Raw genomic sequence first — 21,888 nt, 5'->3', positions numbered from 1 at the left:
GAAGATCTGGACACCAAACCACCTGGGCATCCAGAAAGCTAAAGCAATGGGGTTTTTTTTTTCTTCCCTTTCCCCATTTTCTACTCCTCCAGACCTGCTAATTCCACCCTCAACTAAAGATAATCTGACTTCAACAACCATGACTTTGATGACCCCTTCCTTTCTTTCTAGTCCTAAGTGCTTCAGGTTCAAACCTCTATGTCATCACCCCCTCTTGCCACAAGTCCCCTATTTTGTAACCAGAGTTTTGGAAAGTACCAAAGGGGGATTCTTTCCACTTGCCACTCTTCAGTGCCCCCTTGAGTTTTCTGTTTGGACTCCCTCCTGCCCCAGTTGTGGACACACCTGGCAAGTTCCATAAGCCTCCATCAGGAAAAAACAAAAAACCACACAGACACACACAAAAGGAAGCTAAAGTTTAACACAAAACCTTTATTTTTAATAACTATTCTAGAGGCTTGACATTAAGATAGAGACCTCAGTGGAAAACACTTACCCCCTCTTAACCCAGTATTGGGTTTGGATTCAAGAAAATGCTGAAAATAGAAAACAATGTTTCCCAGTTCTTCTTTCTGACCTAAATAATTTAAAGCCAAGGATTGCAATTCATTCATGGAAAAGTACCAGGGTATGTTGGAGACGTAAAACAAAGCTCAGTTAATGTGGCCTACGCGGCATCAGTAAAACTGGCCCATGCTAACACATGTTGACAACTGTGCGGCCCACATACCTTCAATACCCTCCCTCAGCAAAAAGAACAGGGACACATGAAACAATCAGAAACAGTAGAGCAAAAGAAGAAAGAGTGGAAAGATGAGGGGAGTACAGGAAGGAAGACCGGCATTGACAGGGCAGGAGAAAATACGAAATATAGCCAACAGAGCATTCCCCAAAATAAACATATTTGCTGTCACAGTTGGGGCTGAGGATAAACAACCAGTTACAATGGAAAGAAATAAGAAGACAGCTAAAGAAAAGAATGGGAGAGGTCGTGGAGTCAGATAGGTAAGTAGATAAAACACGGAAAGTATTTTTGGCATGTAACTAGGACTGATAAAGAAACAGGATAAGACCAGAAGGATTATTACAGAAAGGGCAGGATCAACATGTGGACAAGTGAAATGTAGGGGGAAAGCAGCTGTTAGGAAACGTGCTGTGATTCTACTGTCCCGAAGAGGCCAATGTTTTGAAACTAGAGTTTTTCAAGCTCTAGTCTACAAATGGACGTGGAATTAGGAAGTTCTCGGCCGGCCCCGCAGTGGAGAACGAGAGTCAAGCAGACATTCCAGTGTTGGGAGCACCAGGGTCAAATCAAGGAGCCTGTAATGCTTAACGTTCTGAAGGTGTAGAGGAAACCTCACATTCGGAGGGAAAGACTTCACCACTTACGCTAACACAAAAGAGACTGTACAAATCTCTTCTGTTCATACATTTTGGACTAGATAAAAACAAAGGCACCAAATACCTTAACTGTCGAGACGTAATTCCTCTTCATCTCAGTCACTAGGGAATTCAGCATCAAATTAGATTTTTCCGGCACCTTAACGTGAGACTGTCAGGAAGGAAAAAAGGCCTTCCTTTTCCCTCTAACCAACCTGTAATCTTCAGAGTGATTTCTCTTTTCGGTACAGACTTGGGTGTATTTAGATCCCTAGGAGCCGGTGTCCGGAAGAGCCGCCCCGGCTGTATCCCCAGATCAAGATAGGCTTGTTTTGAATGCAAAATGAGTTTTCCCCGACCTCGATACTGCCTCAGGGTATCTGAAATTAACAGCCTACATCGTTAATAAAGGTATGTTTTGGAGAGACAGCAAGATGCTGGTTAATTTGCACCTTCTTCCTCACCCAGCGGCTTCAGCCGTGACTAACGAAGCTAGAGGAGAGGGCAAGAACAGGTCTATTGTTTTCGTTTCCTACGTGGCCGAAACCCAAAGGAGCGGCTGGTCGCCTACCTGCCTTCCATTCCCCTGCACGGGAGCGGCTGCGCGACCTGCCGAGCTGTACGTTGCCGGCTCCGGCTAGCTGGCGACCTCACCTACGGCGCTCTTCCGGGCTCGGACCAGCCTGACTCATCTGGGATGGGTGGAAGGGGTGGGGGAGACCTCAGAGGGAGGAGGGACAGGAGGAGGCGGGCCGGGCCCTTCCCCCAGAGCCGGGGAGGAGGCGTCGCCAGGGCGCAGGTGAAACCGACTCCGGCCTATCCCAGGAACTTTCGCAGCGGGGACTCGCTGCGCGAGGCGCGTCGCGCAGGGGCGGCCTGGGAGCCGCCCTCTCCCACCCTGGGCTGCGCGCGGGGCTCAGCACCGGGGCCTCTCCCCGGGGACCCGCGGCCCTCTTGGCACGTTCTGGGGCTGCAAGCAGGCCGTGGCTGATGGAGGCGGGTGGCGCCGCCCCGGGCGCAGGTGACAGACGCCAGGCCAGGGTTTCTGTTGGCGGGGGAGAGCGCAGGGAGGGCGAGACGCAGACACCTCGGGGCCAGGGGACGACGGGGCAGCGATGGCCCGAGAGTTGAGCCAGGAGGCACTACTGGACTTTCTGTGCCAGGCCGGGGGCCGAGTGACCAACGCCGCCTTGCTGAGCCACTTCAAGAGCTTCCTCCGAGACCCCGATACGCCCCCCAGCCAGCACCAGCGCCGCCGCGAGCTTTTCAAGGGCTTCGTCAACTCGGTGGCCGCAGTTCGCCAGGACCCCGACGGCACCAAGTACGTGGTGCTCAAGAGGAGGTACAGGGACCTTTTGGGGGAGGAGGGGCTGCAGCGACCCAGAGACCCGCCCGCGGCCGCCGCCCCTGCAGGGGGAGCTGCGCCCAGCTTCCCGCTCCTCGCGCGCAGGGGGGAGCCGCCGCCGCCGCCGCCGCTGCCGCCGCCGCAGCAACCCCGGCGGCGGCGGCGCGAGAAGGAGCTAGAGGAGGAGCAAGCAGGTGCCGCAGGCCCGGCCGCCGAGGCAGGTTGCAATGGACTCCCGGCCAGCGGGGCCCGGGAGGCGGCCCGGAGAGGCCGGCGGAGGGGCAGCTCCGGCCACAGGGCGCCGGTGCCCGCAGCCGCCCAGGACGGAGCGAGGTGCGTGGCGGCCGAGACGCAGGGCCGCCGCTGCTGGGAATGCCTCCAGAACGGCCTGGGGGGACTCCCGGGCGAGCCGCTGCTCCGCTCACTCCCCGACGCCCCCACCGCCACCGCCAGCGCCTGGGAGAAGCCTGCGCCGGCCCCGCCTGCCCAGGACGACAGCGGGGCTCCCAGGCCGCAGCGGGAAGGTGCGCCCGCGGAGCCCCCGCCGGTGTGCGCCGCACCCCGCTCTCCTCCCACAACCGTCGAGGCTGCTGGGAGCGGGGCTTCCCCACCTGCTCTCCTGTCCTGCCCCACTCCCCCCGGAGAGCCGCCCGAGCTGGTGATCCCGGGCTCCCTGCATTATTCGACCCTGCAGAAGCAGCAGCAGCGCACTCGAGAGTGGGTGGCCAGACACCCCCAGATACCCGAGGCCCGAAACCAGGGTCCCATCCGAGCCTGGTCGATGCTGCCAGACAACTTCCCCCAGCTGCCCTCGGAGCCGGGCTTCTGGGTCCCGGTATCTAAGCCAGCACCACCGGACCTCCCTCCACCCCCTCATTCTCTCTTTCCCGCTGTTTCGGAATCCTGGCCCGGGGAGTCTCCATTGGCAGTCTTTCGTAGCATTCGTTGTCAGCTGTCCCTACAAGATCTGGAGGACTTTGTGGACCAGGAGAGCCACGGCAGCGAGGAGAGCAGCAGTGGACCCAAAGAGTCCCCTGGGGGTTCTGAAGAAGGGCTGCACCTTGCCCCGGGAGCCCCAGATGGGAGAAGGCTCAGGAATCCAGCTGGGGCCCCTTCTCCAAAGGAGGGCTGCCCCAGCGGGAGCCTTCAGGGCCTCAGGAACATAGAGGATGGTCACCCTTCTCAGCCCGTCCCAATAGGAGCTGGTGGCCTTGCAGGCCACCCTCAGCCTTTGCCCTGGCCTGTCCCCAAATTAAGGAGATCCCTAAGGAAGAGTTCTAGGGCAGAGAGAGCCAAATTGTCCTCCTCTGATGAGGAGTGCCTTGAGGAGGATTTGCTGAAAAGGAGCCGGCGCCCTCCCCGGTCCAGGAAACCCTCGAAGGTGGGAGCAATGTCCAGCCCAAGGGTGGATGCCGCTTTGACACCAAAACCTGCAGACATTAAGGCTACTGTTGTTGAGTGTGGTCATCCACACAGCTCATGGGCCCCTGGAGGGGAGAGGCCTGCAGTCTTGATCCCCCCCAGATCTTCCGAGCACAAGTCATCCCTGGTCCCCCTTGATGCCAGGGAGCATGAATGGATTGTGAAGCTTGCCAGTGGCTCTTGGATTCAGGTGTTGACTTTGTTCTGGGAGGACCCCCAGCTGGCTTTGCACAAAGACTTTTTGACCGGGTACACTGCCTTGCACTGGATAGCCAAACACGGTGACCTCAGGGTCCTTCAGGACTTGGTCTCAGGCGCACAGAAAGCAGGGATTGCTCTTGATGTAAATGTGAAGTCCAGTTGTGGGTATACCCCGCTGCACCTTGCAGCCATTCATGGCCACCAGGGGATCATCAAATTGCTGGTGCAAAGGTTGGCGTCTCGTGTGAACGTCCGGGACAGCAGTGGGAAGAAGCCTTGGCAGTATCTGACCAGTAATACCTCTGGGGAAATATGGCAGCTACTGGAAGCCCCACGGGGCAAGCCCATTTTTTCCACCTATCCCTTGGTTCGAAGCTCTTCCCCCACCAGGAAGGCCAAGAGCCGGGAAATATCTAGAAATGTCACTCGAAAGACTTCCTTTGCTGCACTGCTCAAAAGTCAGCACAGCAAATGGAAGGCAGCCAACCAGTATGAGAAATTCCCCAGTCTAAGGGAAAGAGAAGAGTATAGTGACTGAGGGGAGCCCCTCTCTCCAACATGGCCTCCACACCCCCATCCTTGAGCTCTTCAGTGAGAGAATCCAGGGGGAATGGAAAAATTGCTGAGGAATTGGTCGACAGGCCAAGTGAGATGGCCTACCTAGTGTTTACCTCCCTGGATTCTGCGTCAGCACATCCTCGGCCTCAGAGGTCGTCCAAGCTTTCTGACGGCTCAAGCCCTTGGGCCAGTGAACGTAGACAAGGAGCAGAGTCAGGTGCTTAAAACCCAGCTGTTCTTCTCCTTCCCTTGCCATCACAGATCTGGGCACAGCAGGCCTCACTATCCTCCCAAGCAGCTACCCCAGGCCTTGGCTAGAGAGGAAACAGATGTCTAACAAGAAGAGAGGCAATTCAAGGAATTGATGAAGCTCAAACAAGCTCCTCTCTCTGGCTAGGAGCTCTCTGGCTTCCATTCATTTGGAGAACAAATCTTGGCTAAGAGTGGAAAACACCAGGTTTGAAATCAGATGGCTCCTCTTCTTTCCCTTTTTTTTTTTTTTTTGGCATTCAAATCTGTGCAGTAAAATTATTACTGGAGAGTAGAAGTTGCTTTAAGAGATTCCTCTGCCCCATCGTCAGGTCTTTCTTTGAATGCAAGCTTTGGTAGCCAGCACAAGAAATGATTAATGCCTCGTTTCAGAGAAGCAGTTGGGTAAGATCCAGTTGTGACTGACATTCAGACCCTGCTTTTTAAGAAAAACATCAACCTGAGGGGAACTTTCCAAATGTAAAAACTGTATGGCTCATTTGCATCGTGACTGAAACCATCTTTTATGGAAACTCCCTGTGTAACGAACAGCAGAATTAGCATCAGTAGTTTTCAGTAGGTTTGAATGGCCAATGTTCATACTCATGAAAAGTGAGAAATGATTTTGTTCTGGGGATGCAGTAAGGGTTATGAGGTGAATGCCTCCCCACCAGGAACTTTCTAAGCTGCTAAATATAATTTTATTTGCACTAAACATTTTGCCAATTAAGATTAAATATTAGCTTTGAAGTGCTGTATCTCTAACAGGAAGTGGTCCTTTTATTTGCTCGTGGTGGGACTGATCTCTGTGGGTCCGTGGAATGAGAGAATGGCTAGTTTATAAACTGCAGTAGAAAATCAAGATTTCAGGATGTAAATTCAAAGAGGGCTGAAAGATGAAGTGTCTAAGAGGAAATAGTTAATTTTTTATGGAAATGTTCTCATGCGCTGTGGCAATGATGTTGTATTTTAAAGTATTTTTGTGTTTCTTCTGGCTATTTTCCCCCATTAAAATATCAACAGATCTTTATAATTTATTGTACTTATGCTGATGATTGTTAACTTTCTGCCTTACAAAACTGTGACTCAGTGAGTATCAAATATTTTTGTTTCTTTGTAGTTTTACTTTATAATTTTGCTGAAATAACTATATCTGTTCTATTAGAAAACAAACAAAAAATAGGCAGAATAAATAAATCTAAGGGTTGCTTTTCTCCAAAAAGACCTATACAAGGGATGAAACTTTGGCAAATCACATCAAGGAAAAAAAGCTACAAGTACAGACAGCAGGTGTATGGTTAGGAGAGATGAAATTTTTAAACATAAAAGATAAACATTTATGTGAATACCCTAGTACAGGCGGTGATCTCCCGGGGAGGGGGGAAAATTAAAAATGTCAACTTCTTTTAAAAGCCAAAGAATGTTTTTACTTTACCATACTGTTATCACAATGTCAATTCATTCAACAAATGTTTTCCTTAGTGCTGTGGGATTGATAAAGGTGAATGGGACATGACTTCTCCCCTCTTGAACTTAAAATCTAACAAGACTTGTTGTTGACTGATTTATACCACACCTTACTCCCAAGATGTCTTTTAAAGCTGCATTGTAGTAGGTATAAGCTTTTAAAATGAGGCAAAGGAAAAAAAAGGTACCAGGAATGAGGACAAAACAACTGCAATACAAGAAAAAAAATTTTTTTCAGAGTGTCGTAAGTACAAAGTTAAGTGCTCCAGAGGATTTCGGAGGAGAGAGTCCTTTGGGCTAAGAAAATCTGGGCCGGCTACTGGGGGGCCAGGCATCTTTAGGTGAATGATCTTGGCTTCCCACAGAAACCAGCTTTTTTGGTTCTACCACATTCTTGCCTTTGGCTTCAGTGTGTGATTTCATAGCACAACATTGGCTGATTGCTCAATGGTTAGGACACAGTCTTGGGTTCCAGGTTCATTCTTATGAGGATCCATCAGGTCCGTCTGTCCTTTGTCCCCATATCGTACCTATGACTGTGGTCAACCTTCTTACGTGGTCAACATGTATTTGGGGAGGGGGTGGGGCAGAAGACGGTGTTGAGAGCAGAGTACAGCACAGACCTGGTGGAGTCACCCTTTTGCTCATGTCATAAAGCACAGACCAGGAGGACAGCCAGTCCCAGCCTCCTGCCAGCCACAAACCTCCCCCACACTGAGGCCAGACCCATTGGGGTGTGAATGCCCTTACCCTCTCAGTTTCTGTCCTGGTGGTGCTGAATTCTTTCAGCTTAGAATCCCTTTTGCTCTTTTCCTGGAGAACTTTCATGTTTCAAAGGACAGCTCAGACATCGAAGCCTCTGTGAGGGCAAAGCTGCTGGGTGTGTTTGGGGGATACTTAGCTCCTATGGCTGTGGGAGATAGGTGGCTTCTGCTGTGTGGCAGCCTAAGGCGCTGTGGAACGAGGTGAAGATAGAAAGGGAATTTAAGGTCAGGTTGAAAAAAAGTATCTTTTATGATACGTCAAGAAAAATAAGAATTTTCTAGGAAGCCAGGGATGGTCCAATTTTTCCCTCCAGAAAACCTTAGTGTAATTCCAAATATGGAAACTTTCGTAAAGTCTTAGTTTGAAGACAAAGAAAAAGTATTGTATAGGATGTACTCAATTTTAAAGTTTCCCTTTCAAATTTTCCTTGTCTTTGATGTTAATGCTTCTTTGCTGGCAAACAGTGGTGGGCAATTGAACAAATTGCAATTTAATATTAGAGGCAAACATTAGAAACTGGTGATAATCTTAGCTCAACCACTTGCTTTTTTGTAGACATAGTTGTAAAGTAATGAATTTTAATCTTATATATAATATCTACCATACTGTTATTTTCTGCTAGTAAAACTGCTTTTAGTTCAACATTTTAGCATTTTACACATAGCGTGCCATGACTTCCAGGTGCTTTGATTTCCTCACTAAATTTTTTAAAGTAACAACTTTGAGATATAGTTCACATACCATACAATTCACCTAAAAAAAAATATCGTATACTAACGCATATATGTGGAACCTAGAAAAATGGTACAGATGAACCTGTTTGCAGGGCAGAAATTAAGACACAGATGCAGAGAACAAACGTATGGACACCAAGGGGGGAAAGCCGGGGGTGGTCGCGGTGGTGGTGGGATGAATTGGGAGATTGAGGTTGACATAAATACACTAATATGTATAATAAGTATACAGGTCAATGGTTTTGAGTGTATTCACAGAGTTGTGCAACCATCACCATAATAAGTTCCTGTACATATTTGAGAACTACTGACCCAGGCAATGGGGAGCCATTGACAGTTTAATGTAGACCTATATAGACTGGGGTGAAGTAAAGATCCCTCTTGCTATAGTAAGGGAGACAAACTAGAAGCAGAGATCAGGTAAATTATTGTAGTGTCTTGGTTTCATATTGGAAATAGGAATATTGACTCAATTAGCTCGATAAGGTGAATAAGTTTGGATGAGTAAAAATGAGGAAAGAAAATTTTATTTGGAGGAGCTTACTCAGTTGATAAAAATCAGAAGACATTAGGTGAGATCCAAAAGGATCTCTCCATTTCCTCTCATCTCTAATGCTCCAGTTCAGTGATTAGACCACTTCACTACTGTGATGACGGTCTAGGTTCAAGGTGGCATTGATCTAAGAGTATAAATTCAATCCCTGTACAGGCTGTTTAGCACAGCAGTGTCAGTGTATGCGCTTGTGTTTGCTGACATCAAACAAATGATTAAAAATGTGTAATTGAGGCAATTCCCTGGCGGTCCAGCGGTTAGGACTCCGTGCTTTCACTGACGAGGGCCAGGGTTCAATCCCTTTCTCAGGGGGTGGGGGGGTCAGGGGGTGGGGGAATGTGTAATGAAAGGGTAGGATCATGTAGTACTTAGGCTCATGGCAATGAGCTAGGCTGCCTGGGTTCCTGTCCTTGTTTGGACAACCGTCAGCTTCTTGGTTTTCTCACTTTTAAGATTTTTTTTTTTTTTTAAGACCAAATGAATTAACACAAATTCCTTAGAAAATGCCTGGTACAATATGGCCCAGCAGTCCCACTACTGGGCATATACCCAGAGAAAACCATAATTCAAAAAAACACATGCACAGTGTTCATTGCAGCACTATTTACAATGGCCAGATCATGGAAGCAACCTAAGTGTCCATCAACAGACTAATGGATAAAGAAGATGTGGTTCATATATACAATGGAATATTACTCAGCCATAAAAAGGAACAAAATTGGGTCATTTGTAGAGACGTGGATGGACCTAGAGACTGTCATACAGAGTGAAGTAAGTCAGAAAGAGAAAAAAAAATATCGTATATTAACGCATATATGTAGAACCTAGAAAAATGGTACAGATGAACCTGTTTGCAGGGCAGAAATTAAGACACAGATGCAGAGAACAAACGTATGGACACCAAGGGGGGAAAGCCGGGGGTGGTGGTGGTGGTGGTGGGATGAATTGGGAGATTGAGGTTGACATAAATACACTAATATGTATAAAATAGATAATAAGAACCTGCTGAATAAAAAATAAATAAACATTTTAAAAAATGCCTGGTACATAGTAAATCCTCAATAAATGTTAGCTATTATTATTTTAAACACCATTCAAAATATACAGTTCACTTTAAATTTCAATCTATGCTGAAGACAAAGAAATTCTCTGGTTGACTAAAACAGTGCTCCGAGAATGAGATTTGCCAATAAAGTCAAACATTTTTCATTATGCTTCTATATAAAAAGATGCTTGTGTTTCTCATTTCAAATGAAAAAGACCATTCGACTGTCTGTGTGGAACAATCATGAGCTATTATAGTATGTCATTAAACAGAATTAGGCTTAATTGAAGTCATGTAAACTAACATCAGTCAAGTCAGCAGTTCTGGTTTAGCCTGGAATTGAAATCCAGGCAGAGCCCTGAAGGGGTGGGGCTTATGGAGAGCTACCATCACTCAGGAAATTTGAAATAAACTCAATTCAACCATGCAGTAAACTTTAACCAAAATTCCACTAACTTTGTCAAGATGAAGTCTCACTGAATTGGATTAAAAATTACTGACATATTGAAATATTCTTCCTCTTTGGTATAGTATTTCTTGATTCCTAGCTCCCAAGTTTGACTCCTCTTTTCTACTTTTAAGACTTGTGTTTTTTAAAAAGCCATCACTGTATGCAAATTGTGCCTCAATTAAACAAGAAAATGATGACAAATAAGGAGAAAGATATTTGTCAACTTGACTGTTGGGGTCAAAGACAGGACTCTTTTTTTAGAGGGTCTAATTTTTCCATGCGTTCTATTTCTCTTTTTGAGAAGAGTGAATACTCCCAAGTCTAGCAGCTATTAACAGGTGTTTCTGTGCCATCACTCTTTCTGAAACCATAATTGTTACTCTTATAGGACTTGAAGATTTTGCTATTATATTTATATCCTCAAATGCGATTAGCTCTGTTGTGAAGTCCTATCATTTGTTGTCAGTTAGGGAAGTGCTTCAGGGACAACTGTAGTGAACCAAGCAACTGCCACAATCCCACACTGGGTCTCACTGCCTACGAGCCTTGGCCGGCCACAGTAGGGCTAAGGCAGGGAGCCACTGGGCTAGAAATAGTCCCATTTCCTTAGTGGTTTGAGGAAAGGATTACCAAGTCACATAAGGGTGTCTAGATCAGAGTATTTAGAGTTTCTAATTAAAATAAACTTTAAGAAAGTAAGTAAAATGAATATTTATTCAGCTGATGACAGTAGCTTTGCCTAAACTGATGGTCCAAGGAGAGTCCCATTGATTTTTCTTTCCGGTAGGGGCTGGACTGTATCCACCTTCATTGGAATAGACATGCCCTTGGGGGTTTGGATGTGGACTGAGTATTAGTTTTCCACCTAGTTTAACCCTAACTGGTTATATGCCAGATAGGAAATCTCTGTGAGCCTTGATTTTTGTGAGGAAAGCGAAGGGGAAGAAGGAGAAAAACATACCAATAGCATCAAGTTGGCCTCAGATCTTCAGGATGAAAGGCACTAAAATGCACAATAGTCCTAATGGGTAGCAGAAATGGGGGAAAAAACAACAGAAGGTTGATTTTGCTTTATCCTGAGGCCAAATTTTTCACAAGAGCTATTCTTTTTTTTTTTTTTTTTTTTTTTTTGTGGTACGCGGGCCTCTCACCGTCGTGGCCTCTCCCGTTGCGGAGCACAGGCTCCGGACACGCAGGCCCAGCGACCATGGCTCACGGGTCCAGCCGCTCCGCGGCATGTGGGATCCTCCCGGACCAGGGTACGAACCCGTGTCCCCTGCATCGGCAGGCGGACTGTCAACCACTGCGCCACCAGGGAAGCCCCACAAGAGCTATTCTTATGGGGCATATAAACTAAGTAACATTTCATAATAACGTATACCAAGCCTACCTGTGGAGCTATCTTTCTATGACTGCAGAGAGATCACGAAATATTGCCCTGGATTTCTTGGGCAAGTTTCTGATACCCATCATGAAATCTTGGGAAAGCTGAATCCTAGAACCACTTTTCACATATGGGGTATACACCTCTCTTCCAGGAGCAGAGTAGCCGATGTAGATGATCTTTCACACTCATTTTCTCTTCTGATCTTTGTTCTCAGTCAACTGCAGCTTTCAGTCAGGTACTGACAGAGGGGTTGAAACTCGACTACTTGCTGCTTGTTAAGATCTTTAAATTGTTTGAAATTTTCAGTGACAATGTTGATATTCTATGTCCCTCCAGAACACGCCCCTCCACCATGTATGTTCAAGCATGGTTGATGGGGAACTGAATTGGCTTTACGTTCTTACACCACAAGATTTATTGTATTTATTTAAGATGTCTCCCAGATGCTTTTTTAAAGGTTTTAAAAAATATTTATTTATTTGTCTATCTATCTATTTATTTTTGGCAGCGCCGGGTCTTAGTTGTGGCAGGCGGGATCTTTAGTCGCAGCATGTGGGATCTTCATTTAGTTGCGACATGCATGCGGGATCTAGTTCCCCGACCAGGGATTGAACCTGGGGCCCCTGCATTGGGAGCATGGAGTCTTACCCACTGGACCACCAGGGAAGTCCCCAGATTCTTATAAAGGAAGACATCCGCATGAGGCAGCAGACCGAGTGACTGCGAAAACTCCTCATCCTGTGAGCAGCCTGTGACTCTTTGAGAAAAGGATTAATACTCTAAACACAGACATACATCTGGAGGCAGAAGTTGTCTTAGGTGCCACCTGACCATAACTCTATGTCCCTTACATGTGTGTCACCTTACACGTTCTGTGGTCTCTTGGGTCCAGGTGTTTTCCTGCTAAAAGCTTCTTCAAGACCACCTGGAACAACAGTGACGGAACAGGTAGACAAGTATCACGTGGATTGTGGGCACAGGACTGCTCGTGTTCTACCAGAGTTAACGTTTTCTCTTTATTGTGTTAAGCGTCTGACTCAAATTCCATTTTGGAGGTATTTCCTCAGGTTCAAAATTCCGTATGTCTTTATTTACTTTCTATAAGTTGAGAAAAGAAAGAAATCCTTATCCTTTGTAAATGTAAAGCCACAGCATCCAGATACTGGCTTATGATGGAAACTGGATTTGAAGTAACAAACTGTTTGATGTTCCTAAAAAAAAAAAAAAAAAGGAAGTTTATATAGAAGTTAAGCAGTATTTTGTGATGTGGGAAGGTACCACAATAAATACTTCCATTATCTGATAGGTTTGGGAAATGGATTGCTTTGAATAATAAATTATTCTAGTTCATAAGAATTTCTCACATATGCTTCACATGATAAATAGTTTAAGAAAACTGAACTACAATTAAATACACTCAGCACGAAAACTAAACACAAAGTAATTTATGGTTTAAAAAAACCGTCTAAGATCATTAATGCTTTGTGATTATTATTGTAAATAGCAACTATCTTTGCATTTAGATACACAGAACTAAAGTCAGTTGATGAAAGATTGGGTTTTATAATTTTACATCTATTTCATATTTTAAAGAATTTAAAAATCATACAAATGATACATGTTTATTGTAAAAAAAAATTAGATAACACAGATAAAGAAAAGAGAGCAAGAAAACAAAATCTTCCCTAATTTCACTACCTTAGGGTAACATTGATAATACTTCGGTGTGTATCCTTCCAGAATTTATAAGAAAAAAGAAACCATACTGTGCATAGAAATTTCCAACCTATTTTATTGCTTAATATATTGTTATTTTTCCATTTGAATTGGGTATTGTTTATTAAGTTCAAGCTAAAATAAAAGTTTAGGTCTTCAGATGGCTGAAAATGGGGCAGTTCAGAATTCATTTGCAGACCAGGTGTTGCTTCCATGTCACTTCCTTTTCCATACAGGGCTAGATCCTAAAAGTATTAAGTTTTAAATTATTTTAAAAATCATTCTTTGTCTTCATTTGACTTGAAGCAATGATTTTCTTTTGTTTTTAATCTGCTTTTTTTTTGCCCAGTGTTCTGGGTGCATGACTTTTCAGGCAGGAGTTCCCTCCTCCAGGAAACTGGTTGCCTGCTCATGGGAACTCCCAGCTGTGACCACCCATCTCACACCTGTGGCTGTTCTGTTTGCTTGTGGGGTAGTGGAGACATGAGACAGGTGCGGGCCAGATATGATTGAAGAACAGTTACTATGCTTGATTACAACTTAAAATGGGCTAGATCTGTCAGTATCACTGGTCTGATTCTTTTCTTTCTTTCGTTTTTTGATCGCTAGGGAGAATATCTTAGAATGACTTTATCATTCAACATAAGAATGGGGAAGGGAATATAGGAAATCCAAAGGATTTTTTTTCTAATCATATAAATCTTTTACTTAAAGCACTTCCTGAAGATGAAAATTGCTGCTACTTTTATTTTTTAATAATAATTTTTTAAAACCACTTCAAACATACTCACAAAAGATATAACCTAGAGAGTGATAAGTTTTACTCATTTCTAGTCCCATGGGTTCCTTTTAACTTGGGGCTGACTAGTGCTAACCAGCATGCGTATTTTATTTTACCTTCCACTATTTTCATTAATAGCATACTGCACGTATTAAAACAATTGCCCTAGCTTACACTTTTAATAGCCAGAAAGTATATCACTATGTTAATATATAATAGTTTGCTAAGCCATTTCTCTAATCTTTCACATGTGAGTGATTTCTCACTATAACAGATAGTACTGAATATCTTTTTAAAAATAATTGCAAAGTTCTTTTATTTCTTGGCTATTTTCCCAGGGGCAGTTTAATAGTTTATATTTACATTTCCCAGCTGTGATTCAGAGGGACTGAGTCAAATTAAAGTGACATGAACAAGGAGGTAAAAACTAAGGAAATCTGAATAAACTATAGACTTCAGATAATAATGAATCAATGTTGGTTCATTAATTGTAATAAAGGTACTATACCTATATAAGATCTTACTAATAGGGAAAACTGTAGGGGGGAGGCTGGTATTTTAACCTATGTGCTATCTGCTGAATTTTTCTGTAAATCTAAAGCTGTTCTTTAAAAGCTTATTAATTTAAAAAAAAGATAGGGGAGTACAGAGCAAAGATGGTAAAACGTCAACATAGAATAGGAGTAAAGGATAAATAGTTTTGTACAGTTCTTGCAACTTTTCTCTAAGTTTGATTTCAAGCCCGAAATTTAAAAAATATATAACTGCTTATCCCTCTTTTGAACCACATCTACCCTAAATGCCCACAAATAATCTTGCAATGTACTATAATAAGGGGATGTTATCATTGTTAATAAATAAGGTTCTTTCCCGCCAATGGGAATCTCAAATGGCCTGTTACTCGGTGGAATCCAGGCTCTCAATATCCGGGAAGGGGACAGGGCTGACCAAGGATAGCCAGAGGCTGGCTGTTCCCCAGCCAGGTAAATAAAGGTGCAAGTGCCATCCAACAGGTATATCCTAGAAGCCGTTTGGGTTTTAAAAAGGTATCTTGAGCCTCTGTCCCCTCTGGTATCGGTTTTCGAAGGACCCCTCACTCCCTATAGTCTGCTGCCCGCCATCTCCTCCGTAACCACCAACTTCTTAGAGGTGCCTTCTGGGGCTGGGAAGAGGTGGGCCTGCACGCAGGGACCAATACCTTAGCCCACGGTTTTAAAAGAAAGTATCAAAAGAGCAACGAAGAGCAGTTAACAGGTTTCTTGAAGCAATTTCATTTGTTTGTTTTCTTACAGGCTCTACTTTGTGGCTTTGACTCTTGGCCAATCATTGCGCCTTAATTACGTGTCTGCTGGAGGAGTAGAACTCCAGGCTGTCTACAAATGCAATGAAATTCCCTTTAGAATTAGGTGAAAGCTTCCAGCATAGATTTCCCTTTCCTTTCATCACAGACTCCAAGCAGTTGGACATGTACTTGGCAAGGGCTGGAACTGTGATCACACAGAGTATTTGGATGTCCTACTTTCTCTAGGGCATCTCTGGGAGAGAGGAATCCCTGCCAGACAGCCAGATTCTCATCGCACTCTCCAAGTTTTAAGATGATAAAATTACATTGAAGTGCGGATGAGATGTTATCATTGTTTATCCAAAGTCTAAGTCCAAACAGTGACTGAATAGCAAAGTTTCTCAGAATTAGGAAAGGAGGCTTAAAGTAGTTCTTTAGCTTGTTTTTTATGTCAAGCCTGTCAAGGGAGCCAGTTTAGAAACGATAAAAGTGACTGCTCACCTATTGTATTATTGTCCCAAGGTGACAAGACACAAAACATTTGTTTGAATTTAAAGCATAGGCATTTTCTCTATTTTTCCCTAAAAGCAAGCAAACTAAGATGAAGTGCTCTGGAAAACTTCCAATTTGGGGTCACTGCAGTCAGCTGTACTGTAGTTTGGTGAATTTTGCAGAGCTCGTTACAATTGGCCATCTCTGAATTAGAAATAGGTCAAGACCTTGGAAGGTGATGGAAAGCATGTTTTCTCACATGTCATGAGAAATGGCTCATCTGCATTGTTACTTTGCTTGTTAGATAAAAATGATGGATGCCTGAACTCCATCCCAGATTTAGTGAATGTGAATCTTTTGGGCCAGGACTGGGGAATCTCTCTTAATCCAGAGGCTCTGGTGATTATTATGCTCACTGAAGTTTGAGGATGATCTTTGCTCTACATTCCTCAGGCATTGTATAATCATTAGAATTGTGGAGAACTTCAAATGAGTACCAATATCTCTGTGAGCCTTAGAGTGAATTTTCTCAGTTGATTTGGGCTAAATAGGTGCTCTTTTGAGCCTTCATGTCTTGCCAGCTCTTTGCCAGACCTAAGCCTCCTGTTGAGGATGGAGATAGAGACCACACCCTGCCCTCACTGGCCCATGGGTGACCTAGGAGACAAATGGGGAGAAGAACGTGACCCCCATCTCACGCTTCTGAATGTCCAGTTGCCCTACAACATCTCATAAAGCATCATAAATGTCTGTCCCTGTACTCTCAAAGTGAACATCCTAAACAAAAACTTCATCAGAGACATCACTTTTAGTGATATGGGCTTTTAACTTTTTTTTCTTTTCATGTTATTTGCTTCAATGTTTATTGTACCAAAAAAATTATTATGGCAGTAAAATCACATTTAAAATTTAGAAAATAAAATAGAAGAGAAAAACCATGTATTGTCCCACAGCATAAACCGTGCCAGTGTTAGCATTTTGATATATTTCTTGTCATAGGTTTGGGATTTTTTTCCCCCTCTTTAAATAGTTGCAGTTACAGTATATTACAATTTCTACCACATTATTCTAGATTCTTCTTGAACATTATTTTAAATATCTGTAGAATTTATGCAGCCACTCCTCCATTACCTTTTGAGGGAGCTTGTTTCCAATCTTTAATTATTTATAAATAATTTTTCAGGCAAACTTTTATACATAAAACATTTTCTGCCTTTAGAATTATTTCCTTAAGATTTTCAGAAGTGGAATTACTTGGTCAAAAAGTAGCAGTTGTTTTTTGAAACATTTGTACAGATTAATGCAATTTCAATCTGGGCATAATAGGTGGTCCCTAAGCTTTATTCCTTTTTAAAAAAAATTTATTTATTTTTGGCTGCGTTGGGTCTTTGTTGCTGCGCGCGGGCTTCCTCTAGTTGCGGCGAGCGGGGGCTACTCTTCATTGCGATGCTCGGGTTTCTCATTGCCGTGGCTTCTCTTGTTGCAGAGCACGGGCTCTAGGCGCACGGGCTTCAGTAGTTGCAGCACGTGGGCTCAGTAGTTGTGGCTCGCAGGCTTAGATCCTCCACGGCATGTGGGATCTTCCCGGAACAGGGCTTAAAGCCGTGCCCCCTGCATTGGCAGACAGATTCTTAACGACTGCGCCACCAGGGAAGTCCCCTAAACTTCATTTTTTTTTTGCGGTACGCGGGCCTCTCACTGTTGTGGCCTCTCCCATTGCGGAGCACGGGCTCCGGACGCGCAGGTTCAGCGGCCATGGCTCACGGGCCCAGCCGCTCTGCGGCATATGGGATCTTCCCGGACCGGGGCGCGAACCCGCATCCCCTGCATCGGCAGGCGGACTCTCAACCACTGCGCCACCAGGGAAGCCCTAAACTTTATTCTTAAACACTTAAAGAATCAATCACTAAAGTAGTCATGAATTTTAGTGTTTTATATATATATATATATATATATATATATATATATATATATATACACACACACACACATATGTGTACATGTGTATACATGTGTATAAACAATTCACTAATTATCATCCTTCAGTGACAACTCCATGAATCAGTTTATGTAGAATTGTTAGTGGAAGAATCATGCAACAGAGCCTTTTGCTGCTGTGAATAGAATAAATGCTGTGATTATTCAATCTAACGGCTTCTTATTGCATGCCTCCCTGATGGCAGGCACTGCGCAAGAGAGTAAGATACACATATTCCCTCTGAACACCCCTAGAATTCACAGACTAGGAGAGTGCTGGTGAAGAGAGAAAGAAACAAGTACAAGATAATATGGTGAGTGCTGGGTAGTATTCTTTACCTCAGATTTAGGGATATCTAATTTCAACTTAAGCAGTCAGGGAAGGCTTCTTGGAAAAGTAATGTCTAAGCTGGGACCTGAAAAGATGAATGCTAAGGCCTGGCACCTTTACATTATCCCAGGGGCCAATGAAAACGTCCTGGAAAGAAAATAGTTGAGCAGTTTTTTGAAAGTTAAATATGGAGTTACCATATGACTTAGCAATTCATTCCTAGGTATATACCTCAAAAAATTGAAAATATATGTTCACACAAAAACTTGTATACAAATATTCATAGCAGCATTATTCATAATAGCCAAAGAAATGGAAATAACCCAAATGTCCACCAGCTGATGAATGGATAAACAAAATGTGGTCTATCCATTCGGGACTTCCCTGGTGGCGCAGTCGTTAAGAATCCACCTGCCAATGCAGGAGACGCAGGTTTGAGCCCTGGTCCGGGAAGATGCCACATGCCGCGGAGCAACTAAGCCTGTGTACCACAACTACTGAGCCTGTGCTCTAGAGCCCATGTGCCGTGACTACTGAGCACGCGTGCTGCAACTACTGAAGACCGTGTGCCTAGAGCCCGTGCTCCACAACCAAAAGAGGCCACTGCAGTGAGAAGCCCGTGCACCACAACGAAGAGTAGCCCCCGCTCGCTGCAACTAGAGAAAACCAGCACACAGCAGTGAAGACCCAATGCAGCCTAAATAAACAAACAAACAAATAAATAAATAAAATGTGGTCTATCCATACAATGGAATGTTATTCAGCCTTAAAAAGAAATCCAGTCCTGTTTCATGCTACAACATGGATGAATGTTGAAAACGTTATGTTAAGTGAAAGAATCCAGGCACAAAAGACCACATGTTGCATGATTTCATTTATATGAAATGTCTAAAACAGGTAAATCCATAGAGAGAGTGTAGATTAGTGGTGGTTGGGGGCTGGGGGTAAGGAAGAATTCTGAGTGTCTACTAATGGCTATGAGGTTTCTTTCAATGTTAGGTAGTGGTGATGGTCACATGACATCATAAATTATAGACTTTAAAATGATTAAAATGGTGACTTTTGTGTTACATAAATTTTACCTCACTTTCTTTAATTAAAAAAAAAAAATCCTGGAGAAAGAGTTCAGCACTTTCCAGAAACTGAATGAAACTGAATTACAGGAAAGCCTGAAAGAGAGAATGAATGAGGAGTGGTCAGCCATGAGCCGAAAAGGTAACTGGGCCAGATTTTGAAGGGCTGTAAAAACTATATTAGGGAGTTTGGCTTTATGCTGGGGGCAAAAAGATGCCATTGGAGGAGATTTAGTAGAAGATGACCTGACCTGATGTTGTGTTTTCTGGTATCTTCTGATTACAAAGTAAGGGAACAAAGAGGTTTTTCACCAACGAGCTGTCAATCAGTTCAGGACTATTGCAAACTGACCTGAGGTAACTTGGTCATGCATAACACTTAGCTTCTTTTTGAAAGATAGCAATAATTGCTCAAGAAGTTTAAGGTGGGAGAGCAAGTTACCCAGCCATCCACCCAACTCAGTCGTGATATATAAATCGTTATAATAGTAAGTCTCGGACCAAATTCTGCTGCATGTTTTCCAAAAGAAAAATCCCATTAGAAAGCAGAATACACGGGAATTCCCTGGTGGTCCAGTGGGTAGAACTCGATGCTTTCACTGCTGGGGCTTGGGTTCAATCCCTGGTGGGGAACTAAGATCCCCCAAGCCTCTTGGTGGAGCCAAAAAAAAAAAAAAATGTGTAATGAAAGAGTAGGATCATGAAGTACTTAGGCTCATGGCAATGAGTTAGGCTGCCTGGGTTCCTGCCCTGGTTTGGACAACCTTCAGCTTCTCAGTTTTTTCATTTTTAATATGGGCTTTTTTTTTTTTTAAGATTTTGAATTAACACAAAGTCCTTAGAAAATGCCTGGTACATAGTAAAGCCTCAATAAACACCATTAAGCTCAATGAGGTTCCCAGTTCTCTGGTTTCTTTAGGTGCTTCAACCACTACAACCTGCATGAAAGGTTCACTTGAGACCCACACAGTCACCTCCGGTGGTAACACCTTACATAACTGCAGTATGAAGTATTTTACAGTAAATTATAAGGATATATCAGTAATTTTCAGGAGACATACATGATGTCTCTCCTGCTAATACCATTACTGCAATTTTTAATTTATCACTAGTGCATTTTACACTTGACACTCAATAAAATATTCTCAACAGCATCGCTATAATTTTAGCTCTTTACAGCATTATTATTTGTAGTTATTACACTATAAATCCTAGCCACAAAATTTATTCCTCTTTATGGTATTATAATTTTTATATTCTTAAACCTTGTCATACCTGAAAAATGTAACAGAATGCAGACACACATGTAATGTTGTTTTTGGAAAATAATGGACTTTTGTTTCTGGCATTCAGGGGCTCAAATTCTTTAGTGGAGTGGCTGGTGAATTGTAAGATGAGAAAATTTTGAGTTTCCTGATAATTAATTACTTCACTTTATAGGTGAAGAAAAATGCCTTGTCCAAGGTCACCGACACCCAAAATTAACCCATCTTCTGATTTTCAAGAAATCTCTCCATGCACTAGCCATGGCTGAACTATCTAGCTTACTCTTGTCAGTTTGCCAGTTAGATGTTTATTTGTGCACCTCTAATTAAATATATATATCCATTCTAGACATTAATATCTCCATTCTAGACATTGGAGATGCAGTAATGAACAAAACACACAAAAATGCCTGTCATCATGAAACATTGTGTTTGGGGGAAAAAGACAATAAACAAAAAAGACAGGTAAAATACTTAGTATTTTAGATTTTTCTAAGGGGGGAAAAGTATGTACAAGAGTAGAGAGGGTCAGGGTAGTATAGAGGTTTAAATTTTTCAATGGGATGATCAAGAAAAACCTTACCAAGGAGACTATAATGTCCTTGATGCCAGTGTCTACCATGCCCTTATCATGTTTATATATATCTTACCATATTTAGCACAGTGCTTTGAACGTAGAAGACATACATTGAATTTAATATTTTTATAAATTGACACTTGGAATAATAAACAAGCTAAGAAACCCCTATTATTCAAACAGAATGCAAAGAATCATAGAATTTCCATTAAGTCCTTAAATATGAAATAAACTTTGACCATTAGTTATTGTTTTCCTTATTTTTATTTTTGTTAGGAGTTTCACGTAAATAGAAATGGTATATTTGACATATGTATTATTTGCCCAAAATTAACATTAAAAAAGAAACAAGTATATTTTAATAATTGGCAGCTCCTCATACAAACATAGCTTAGGTTGAATTTCTCTTCTGAAACTCTAGAAAATCAGTCAATACGTCATGCCTGGAAGTAAGGGAAGAACTTTTCTTAGAGATTAGTTTAGAAAAAACCAGATAAGCCACATACATGGGAAGATTTCCAATCCGATTTCTTTCCCCTATAAGAACTTTCCCCTATAAGAACCAGAATATTCTGATTCCTTGGTGCTCTTCTCGTTTTTACCTAAACATTCCGAGACAGGAAGGGATGACAATTACCAAAAAAGAGTTTGTTAAACGTATCTTGCCAACAAGATTTTTCGCTTACAGAATGAAACACCTAGTTCATTTATACAATTAACAGGTATTTCTTAAGAGCTTCCCATGTATGGGTCCCAGTGGGGCAATGAGAATATAAGAGGACCATATAAGAACTCACACTACTCATGCCCATCATCCAGGAAAAAGAGCAATCCCCT

At 43.2% G+C, this 21,888-nt stretch overlaps 2 protein-coding genes across 5 annotated transcripts in view; one reads left to right on the top strand and one right to left on the bottom strand.

Moving 5' to 3' along the window:
• The window catches only part of SEPTIN11 (septin 11), a 118,341-nt gene extending 116,288 nt beyond the window's left edge, over positions 1-2,053 (bottom strand). Inside the window, exons 1-2 of one of the 4 annotated variants that reach the window (XM_082837607.1) lie at positions 1,952-2,025; positions 1,466-1,552 (exon numbers count right to left, since the gene is read on the bottom strand). The gene's annotated coding sequence lies outside the window, so the exon portion shown is untranslated. The other 3 variants (XM_082837608.1, XM_082837610.1, XM_082837606.1) reach the window with 3 other exon arrangements.
• Positions 2,054-2,440: 387 nt separating this feature from the next.
• Positions 2,441-6,308, top strand: SOWAHB (sosondowah ankyrin repeat domain family member B). Its single transcript, XM_082837597.1, has one exon. The coding sequence runs from the start codon at positions 2,496-2,498 to the stop codon at positions 4,884-4,886; it is 2,391 nt and encodes a 796-aa protein (XP_082693723.1). The 5' UTR covers positions 2,441-2,495; the 3' UTR covers positions 4,887-6,308.
• Positions 6,309-21,888: the final 15,580 nt, after the last annotated feature.

This window comes from Leucopleurus acutus (genome assembly GCF_964270905.1).
Source record: "Leucopleurus acutus genome assembly, chromosome: 4".
Taxonomy (NCBI): Eukaryota; Metazoa; Chordata; class Mammalia; order Artiodactyla; family Delphinidae; genus Leucopleurus; species Leucopleurus acutus.
The sequence above is the reverse complement of the archived record's forward strand: the minus strand, read 5'-3'. Positions and strand labels throughout refer to the sequence as shown.